We start from the raw sequence: 9,571 nt of genomic DNA, 5'->3' as shown, positions 1-9,571 counted from the left end.
AGCCGAAGGGCCGGCTCCTAGGGGGCCACACGCCACCACATGGACCCGAGGGCCGGCTCCTAGGGGGCACACGCCACCACATGGAGCCCGAGGGCCGGCTCTTAGGTGGCCACACGCCACCACATGGACCTGAGGGTCGGCTCCTAAGGGGCACACGCCACCACATGGAGCCCGAGGGCCGGCTCTTAGGTGGCCACACGCCACCACATGGACCTGAGGGCCGGCTCCTAGGTGGCCACACGCCACCACATGGACCTGAAGGCCGGCTCCTAGGGGGCACACGCCACCACATGGACCCGAGGGCCGGCTCCTAGGGGGCACACGCCACCACATGGAGCCTGAGGGCCACGCTGTCTGGGCCTCAGCTGGGTTCCTGGGCGTCTGGGTCTCAGCTCAGGGACACTGGACTCAGCGCACCCAGCAGATCACTCTGCTGGGAAAAGACCGCTGCCACTGCCTCCCCTCGTCCCGCTCACCAGAGAGGACGTCAGCTGTGGCCCCCGTGCTTCCTGTGGACAGTGTGACAGGCAGAGGACGTCACCCGCGTGGTCTGTGCCCACGGCCGGAGGGTGTGTTTGGTGATGGTGGCGGCGGGACGGGAGACTGGGAGCTCTTGCCCCCTCTACCTCGGACAAGCTCTAGTTGTCTGCATCTCACAGATGAGAGAGCGAGACAGAGGGAAGCACAGTGCTCCTCTGACCAAGGCAGGGCCGGGGCTGGCTGCTCCGTCCCCTCTGAGCCGTGAGGGGCCTTCCAGGGAGAGCAGGGTGTGAGGAGACCCCTCAAACACATGGAAAGTGAGGAAAAAACGTGAGGATGTTGGGGCAGCTATGGGACATGTGTGTGCACGTGTGTGCGTGTGTGTGTGTTTGGGGGCTGTCTCCTGCCAAAACCAGGCCCACATCTGCACACTTGTTTGCTGAGTGTTAATTCCCCCCGGGTCCTCTTCCCCTTTGTTGAATCTGAAATGAAAATGACTCAGCAGAAAGGAAAGCCACGCCTGATGCCTGAGTGAGAATGTGTGGCCCTCGAGCTGGCGGTTCCCCGACCAGGCCCTGGTCACCATGGTGCACGGGGCTCCTGACCCGTCTGTGACCTGGCCCTTCCCATGGCCGCTCGAGGCCCGCCTTCCTGCAGGGAGGCCGTTCGTGGGGGTGGAGGCCCCACTGTGGCCACGCGGCCTTCCTGGAGGGCAGGCCCCTCCTCTCTGGCCTCGTCACGGGCTGGGGAGAAGGGTCCTGTGGGGGGTCGGTGACTGGTTTTCAGATCTGAGGAGCCCAGCGGCTGCCGAGCCGGCGCCTGCTCCGTGGGAGGATAGCCTGGGTTAGGCACGCTCCTGCCTGCAGGTCCTGGGAGGGTTTGCTGTTCGAAGGCACCGCCCTGGTCCTTCGGGAAAGTGGGGAATTGTCTGTCTCGGGGGGACTCCCCGATGGGGGGAGCAGAGGGAGCTGTGTGCGCTCTGAGTGCGATGTGAAATGTGCTGTGTGGGAGCCGGGCACCCGAGGACCAGGGCCGGCCGTGGGGGTGCGGCTCTTTCCTAGTTCAGCTTCAGAGGAAAAGACGGTTCATATTCAGACTTCGGGGAGAAAGAGAGCGCTGTGCCCGGGGGCTGACTCCAGGGGTGTGGGGCTCCCCTTCTGTTAGGACAAAGGCCCCCGGGATCCACTCCCCTGCCCACCGCTCCCCGGCTTGTGTCCGAGTGGACCCGGGGCTGCTTCTGCAGATAAACGAAGGTACTCTCACAGCTACGCCTCGAAAGCTCTTCCCTGTACCTCTAAATCTCCACCGTCCATCACCACCCATCTATCCACCGCCTAGCCATCTGTCCAATACCCAGCTACAGTCTGTCTGTCATCTCTCTGTTACCAGCTATAATCCATCCATCTGTCACTTTTATCTTCCTGTGATCCATCTACTATCAGTCGTCAGTCACCTCACTCGCTCTGTTACACGCACTCACTGCCGCCGTGAAGCACAGACACCAACTGTTTGGAGACAGACAGGCTGTGGTTCCCCCAGTGCCCAAAGCCCTGCTCCCCCTGCCCTCCCCCCACCCCCCACCCTGGCCGTGTCCCGGGGGGGGGGGGGAGCTCACTAAGAGAAATCTTCCCAAGTTTTGTTATTTATAAAATATTGCATCAACAGTGCTCAAGGGTTCCCCTCTCTCCACATCCTTGCCTATATGTGCTGTCTTTTATTTATATACTAGTGGCCTGGTGCATGAAATTTGTGCACATTAAAAGGGGATTACTTAGAGGAAATATTTTTTTTAAAATATATTTTTATTGATTTCAGAGAGGAAGGAAGAGGGAGAGAGAGATAGAAACATCCATGGTGACAGAAAATCATGGATTGGCTGCCTCCTGCAAGTCCCCCACTGGGGATCGAGCCCACAACCCGGGCATGTGCCCTTGACCGGAATCGAACCTGGGAACCTTCAGCTCGCAGGCCGACACTTTATCCATTGAGCCATACCGGCTAGGGCAGGAAATATTTTAATATTGCTATTTGCCCTTTCTCTATAATAGAAGTGTCAGAGATGAAAGAAAATTAGTAGAATGTATATGAAAATCTTCCTCCTGTCAGAGTATGGGGCGTGCCGTGGGACCCAGAGTCAAGTCCCCGCACACCTGCAGCGCCTCAAAATTGTGCAAGACCCAGATCCGGCCAGCCCCACCCCCATTGGGCGAGATCCAGACCTGGCCGTCCCCACCCTTGTCAAGCCCCGCCGGGCGGGGGGGCACAGCCTCAGGTCCCCCAGCACACCCTCAGGTCCCCCGGCCTGGCACTGGGTTGGGGGGCACGGCCTGAGGTTCCCCAGCCCAGCGCTGGGGTGAGGGGCATGGCCTGAGGTCCCCAGTCAAGCCCCACCAGGCGGGGGTGGGGGGTGGCGTGGGCGCAGTCTCGGGTCCCTGCTGATTGCTCGTTAAGGCTTACGGGAACTTGGCTTCTGCTTGGGCACAGCCATCTTGACCATTATGGTCAATTTGCATATTCCCTCTTTATTAGATAAGATTTTAAACAATAGCCATTCGGACAGGTCTGAGGTGGTTTCTTGTGGTTTTGACTTGCATTTCCTGATGATTAGCGATCTTGAGCATCTGTTTGCCATTTCTGTGTCTTCTTTGGAGAAATGTCTATTTTAATCCTTAGCCTCCTTTTTACTCAGGTTATTTATTTTTATTTTTGGTGATTGAGTTGTGGAAGCTTTTCACATACTTTGGGAATTAACCTCTTATCAGATGTCCCGTCTCAGAGGTTGCTTTTCCGTCTGCTGGGGGCCTCCCACTTGTTTGTTTTTGTTGCCTGTACTTGTGCTGTGAGGTCTACAAAGTCAGTGCCGGGACCCCTGCCATGAGCTGTTCCCCGCCTCCTTCCGAAAGTGGTACAGTGTCCGGCTTCGGTTCTGAGTGGCGTCGGCGTGGAGCAGGGCGGGCCGCCCTCTGCGCCGGGAGCGGCTTTCTCTGCGCCGTTGGCTGAGAAGACGGCCTTCCCTCGGCCTCCCCGGCTCCCTTCTGGAAGTTCGCTGGGCCACGGCCTCGAGGGAAACAGTAGGAAGACTCTAAAAAATAAAAACAGAATAAAACCACCATGTGACCCGCCATCCTTCTGCTGGGTATTTACCCACAACAACAGAAACGAGGGCCTCCGGGAGCTGGGTGAGTGAGTGAGGAAGTGTATGTCCACGCAGTGGAACACTGTTTCGCCTTAAAAAGAAAGGACAGTCGGCAAGGCCCACGGGTGGACGTGAGGACCTCAGGACGTGAGCCAGTCATAGAGCGAGCACGGCACGCTGCCGCTGATGTCTCCGAGACCGCACGCTCACGGGAGGAGACCGTGAGGGGGTTGCCAGGTGCTGAGGAGACAGCAGGAGCCTGGAGGGCTGATGTCCACGCTGTGCACATGGTCCCATCTTTGGCCGTCGGAAATCCTTCCTCGGATTCTGGGCCCTTTGACACAGCCCCTCATTTTTGTGGGTGTAGCTTCCTCAACTTCCTTCACCAGAAGCGTTCCAGGCTCGTCCTGTCCGTCTCCTGCCCAGTCCCAGACCCGCCGGCCAAGGCGCCCGGCTGCTTGCGTGGGCGATGGTGTGAGACACAGGTCTGCACAGGGAGCTTGCGCGTTGCTCTTGGGGTGCCTATGCTTCTCAACCCTCTCAGCTGACAGAGCGAGAGGCGTCTGTGCGCGTGCTACCCGCGTGCATACAGATACTTCATTAAGGGGGGCGTGAGCTCGTGCTGATGCCTCAGCTCGGCTGCCCACGCTGGGTCATCCTGGGGACATACAATTCCCAAGCACCGCCCAGAGCCACTGAGTCAGGACAGACAATGAACATCACGGAGTGTTTTTCTTGGTGTAATGTTGGCATTGTATCAGAATTATGACAATATTGTAAGTGTAAGTTTTACTGTTCATCACTCACCATTCAGGTAAGTATTAACCTTTGGGCAACTTTGTTTCCTGCCTCTGGTGTGAGCATTTCCGTTCCATGCGTGTGTGAACTAACAGTGTGAAAAGTCTCACATGTGTCCATTCAGCTCTCAGGGTCTCTGGTTTGAAGCTCTAAGTACAGAAACCAACGCTGTGGAAGCGTGAGACTCGAGCACGCGGTGCCCTCGCTGCACGCCTCACTCACCGCTGTCTTCTCTCCCGCGCCCCCGTGGGCCGCGTTGCAGGTCCCTCGCTGCCTCTGAGATGGCCCCGGCCCCCAGGATGCCCTCGGTCCTGCTCCTGCTGCTGCCCATCCTGAGTTCTGCAAGAGCCCAGGTCAACCCAGGTAACAGCGTCACTCAGCCGGGCCCGACGGGCAGGCAACGGGGTGGGGGAGGGGGTGTGTCACAGCAGGAGCAGAGGGGAACCCGCTCCCCACTGGGGAGAAGCACGAGGAGACCGATTAAAGAGGGGGTGGGGCCGCAGCCACATGCTCTGCACCCATAGAACAGGAGCCGCTGGCTGGCGCAGGCTGCGCTTTCCTTGCGGCTCTGCAGCAGGTTCTCCTTCCTGCACGTGCGGCGTGCTCAGAAATACACGTTCAGGAGGAGTCTTTCAGCCCCCATGTTTTTATTACATATGTTTAAACTTTACATTGACATAGACAATGGTATCACTTGCCTGTTGCCACGGTGATGCTGCCTGGCCACCTGAGCAGGGGGTGACAGTCGGGCCTGGATGGACCGTTCTCTGAGTTCCTCTTGGTCCCCACGAACCTGGAGCCAGCTGGTACTGCCCGTCTCTGTGGCCTGGCTCTGAGGACCAGGTTGCGGGCTGTGCCCCGCAGCTGGTGTGGGTGCGTCGCAGTGGAAACGGCTTGGCGGCCAGAGCAGACGCGGGAAAGTGTGGCACCGCCTCGGCCAGCCTGTCATGCAGCCCGGCCCGGGGTCAGAGGGCCAGGGCACGGAAACCACTCGGGGATGCAAAGGATGGGGCTGCGTCCGCATTGGCCGCCGATGTAAACCTAGGAAAGCAAACATGCTAGGTGCTCACCCCAGATGGGGAAGCAGCCGCCCAGCCCCGTGCCGTGGCCCGCGCGCCTCCTCGCAGCGGGTGAGTTTTGCTGGCTGTGCACCTTCTGTCAGTGCCATCGGTGATGCTGAAGCTCTCCCGTGTGCCTGGCTCTTCCGCCCGAAGGTGTCTGTGATGTTCGCCGTGTTGCGTGCAGTGGAGCCTGTCTTGCTGCGTGGCGTTGAGTATGGAGGTGTCCGGTCCACGTGGTGGAACAGGGCATTTCTGGTTCGGCCGTTGTAAGTAAAGCTCCTGTGATCGTGCCGTGCAGGCCTTCCATGGGGGATGCGCTCAGTTCTTTTGGGTGTGGACCTAACCGTGGAATTTCTGGGTTTTAGGTCACCCGTGACCATTTCTGCCACGAGTTTTCCCAGATGTCTTTGCCTGTTCACCAGCTTCGCAGTGTGAGGCTTCTGCTCCATCTGCACTAGGACCTGAGAGCGTTTTCATTTTCTTTCCTTTTTATTGGATTTACTAGTGGCCCGGTGCACGAAATTCATGCACATTAAAAGGGGATTAATTAGAGGAAATATTTTAATAGTGCTATTTGCCCTTTCTCTATAATAGAAGTGTCAGAGGTGAAAGAAAATTAGTAAAATGTATATGAAAATCTTCCTCCTGTCAGAGTCTGGGGCGCGCTGCGGGACCCAGAGTCAAGTCCCTGCTCATCCACATGCACCTCGAAATCACGTGAGACCCAGACCCGGCCAGCCCCACCCCTATTGAGTGAGATCCAGACCCGGCCTGTCCCACCCCCCTTAAGCCCACCAGGGCAGGGGGCACGGCCTGAGGTCCCCTGGCCTGGCGCTGGGGTGGGGGGTGCGGCCTGAGGTCCCTTGTCAAGCCCCGCTGGACCGGGGGCGTGGCCTCAGGTCCCCCAACCCAGCACCAGGGTGGGGGCGCGCGGCCTGAGGTCCCTGGTCAAGCCCCGCTGGACCGGGGGCATGGCCTCAGGTCCCCTGGCCCAGCACCGGGGCAGGGAGCATGGCCTTAGGTCCACGGGCCTGGTGCTGGCGCGGAGGGTGCGGCCTGAGGTCCCCTGGCCCACGCTGGGCTTGGGGCGCAGCCTGAGGTCTCCCACTGCAGCCTGGCACTACGCAGCCTCAGGTCCCTGCTGATCGCTTGTTACGGAACCCTGCCTCCACTGTGGGCGCAGGCATCTTGTGACGGCATGATGGAGTGAGGGTCAATTTGCACACCCCCCTTTATTACAGAGGGTAGGGGTGACACTGGTTAAAAAGTCACACAGGTTTCAGGTGCACAATTCCACGACACATCGTCTGCACACTGTGCTGTGTGTTCAGCGCCCTAGTCAAATCTCTGCCATCCCCACCTACCCCCGTCCTCCTGTCCTCCCTCCCGCCCCCCAGAGCGCATTTTACGCTGTTCCCCTCGCGTAGCATGAGAGTCACTTGTGAGAATGCTCACCCTTTCTCCTCGCAGAAATCCCACTTCCATGCCATAGGCTTTGTGCCACCAGGAGGTGTCATCGTCGCACCTTAAACTCAGACTTGCTGGCGCGATAGAGCCAGCGCCCTGCGCTGTCCCGCCCGAGCCAGCGTGGGCCTCCGGTCTGAGTGTGGACGCCGTTCTCTCCGTCCTGCTCCCGCCCAGTGGGGTTCGGTGGCTCCTGCCACAGAGACAAGCCTGCTGTTTTCATTGTGTCGTTGTCCCTGCTCTCCTCTCCTCTCCAGGAAGAGCCACTGTGAGTGACAGAGGGCAGGGTGCTTGCCGCTGGGCACACTCACGAGACGGTGGGGCAGGAGGGCTGTACAGCTGGAGCGAAGGAGCAGCCGCCGGTCCGGGGTCTGGCTGCGGCGGAGCAGGAGCGTAACCCTGCAGCATTTCCCCGTTGCTAACGACTCTGTCAGCGGGAAAGAGACACAGGTCTCGACTGGAATGATCTGTGTAAGAACACGAAATATTGGTGTGTGTTGTGTGCATATGTGTGTGCATGTGTATGTATGTTTTGTGAGCGCATGCATGTGTGTTTGTGCATGCGCATGTGGGTACATGTGTGGTGTGCATTTGTATGTCCACAGGTGTGTGTGCGCGTGTGTGTGCATGTGTGCATGCACTTGTGTGTGTAGACTTGATGTGGCCTGAGCAGAGCCCTGGGAAGGAGAGACCTCCTGGTTGAACTTCTCTCCAGTGAGTGGTGCACGACGCTGCGGTGGCTCCTCGGTGTGTGCTGTTGGCCTGTCTGCCTGCGGGTGGCTCTTCCGTGTGTGCCGTTGGCCGGGTCGGCCTGCGGGTGGCTCTTCCGTGTGTGCTGTTGGCCTGTCTGCCTGCGGGTGGCTCCAGTGTCCGTCCTGCCAGTGAAAGGATCTCTCCGTGGAACAACGGAAACGCCTCTGCCCCTTCAGCGCCCTTGATTGTGCCAAGTAGAAAAAAGGGAATGCCCCGTTCCAGGAGAACCGCCTGGCATTCCACGAGCGCTTGGCGCATTCCTGGAGCCACTGGAGGTGTCAGCAACGTGCTCCTCCCACACCTCCTGAGCAGGGCGTGCTGAGTCCAGGTCCCAGGGGAGGACTGGGCCCGGAACACGAGGCAGCTCACGGGGTGCGCATGGGGCTCGGTGCAGAGCTGGGCTGCAACCCTCCAGCCAGCACCTTCCTGACCTCTGTGCTCCCTCCTGCGCTCCCAGCACGGCCTCCAGGGGCTTCTTGCTGAGAGGTGGAGGGTGAGAGGGAGCGAGAGACAAGGGAACAGACAAGGGAACTGGCGAGGTCAGGGAAAGGAGAGCAACAGCTAGAACACGTCCCAGAGGTGCCCCAGGTAGCGAAGGTGGTGGCTGTCGCGAGGGGCACCAGGCAAAGGCGCCTGGCGTGGCACATGAAGCAGGAGCCACGTGATTCTTGGATCCTCGGCAGGTGACGCTTGTCTTCACCTGTGATAACAAGATGCTACACCATGTTCTCCCTCCCAGGATGCAGGTTCCATTATTTTTTAAAATTAGATCATTTTATTTTATTTTTAAAATTTTTAATAAATTTATACCCCCTCAGCCATCCCTCACACCCTCCACCTCTGGCAACTGACCATCGGTTCTCTGTTCCTAAGGGCTTAGTGTGTTGTGGTGTTGTTTTAGAGAGAAATCAGATGGTATTTGTCTTTCTCTGACTTCTTTCATTTAGCATAATACCCACTAGGTCCATCCGTGCTGTCACCAATTGTTAGATGTCATCCTTCCTATGGTCTTGCAGTATTCCGGCTGTTTAATCCAGTCATCTATTGGTGGGCACTTAGATTGCTTCCATCTCGTTGCTATTGTAAATATCGCTGCACTAACTCTGCAGATTGCTGTGGGTAGTGCAAATATTTGAACAATATTGATTTTTCCACTCCATGAGCATGGAATATCTTTCCATGTCTTTGTGTCTTCTTCAGTTTCTTTCATCCCTGTTTTGTAGTTTTTACCTCCTTGGTTAAATCTCTTTGTAGGTGTTTTGGTTCTTTTTGATACAATGTGAGTGGGCCTGTTTTCCTCCTTCCTCTCGCTGGTGGTTCGCATCAGCAGAAATGCAACAGCGAGTGTGGCCTTGCCCTGGGTCAGGCTGCGGCTCCCTCTGCTGTCACATGTCCCCCGAGCTGGGGCAGGGCGTTCTGAGACTTCCACAGGCAGTCGGCCTCCTCCACCCTCTGTCCGCATGTTGCCAACTTGGTTCTTCCTGTCGCTGAGGCGCACTCCACACCGTGTGGAGGGTGTGTGGTAACGGCGGCGTGAAGACAGGCCCTGGGACCTCCGCACGGCAACGGGAGGCCAGAGGTCTCGGTTCTAGTCCCAGCCCCATCACTATGCAGCTCTGCGACTTCAGGTGACTCTCTGGGCCTCACTTTGCTCACCTATGAAATGGGCAGAATGAGCTACTCTGCACCTCACAGGGAACCAGATGAGACGGTGGGGTCAATGGGCTTTGGAAAGTCACACGGGATATTGAGGGCTGGGATTTGTCACTTTTGGATTTGTGATTTTTTTTTTTAGAGAGGAAGGGGAGGGAGAGAAATGGTGAGAGAGAAACATGAGATGGGTTGCCTCCTGCATGCGCCCCACCTGGGGGACTGAAGC

The 9,571-nt window shown here is 57.9% G+C and overlaps 1 protein-coding gene across 1 annotated transcript in view; it reads left to right on the top strand.

Annotated features, from left to right (window-relative positions):
- The window catches only part of DDR2 (discoidin domain receptor tyrosine kinase 2), a 66,630-nt gene that overhangs the window by 20,774 nt on the left and 36,285 nt on the right, over positions 1-9,571 (top strand). The window contains exon 2 of the mRNA XM_023744998.1: positions 4,677-4,777. Within this exon, the coding sequence (XP_023600766.1) occupies positions 4,696-4,777 (82 nt within the window). The 5' untranslated portion in view covers positions 4,677-4,695. The remainder of the gene's footprint in view (positions 1-4,676; positions 4,778-9,571) is intronic.

The sequence above is a fragment of the Myotis lucifugus genome, unplaced genomic scaffold (genome assembly GCF_000147115.1).
Source record: "Myotis lucifugus unplaced genomic scaffold, Myoluc2.0 scaffold_507, whole genome shotgun sequence".
NCBI lineage: Eukaryota > Metazoa > Chordata > Mammalia > Chiroptera > Vespertilionidae > Myotis > Myotis lucifugus.
Note: the sequence above shows the minus strand (reverse complement) of the source record. Positions and strands in the feature narration are given on the sequence as shown.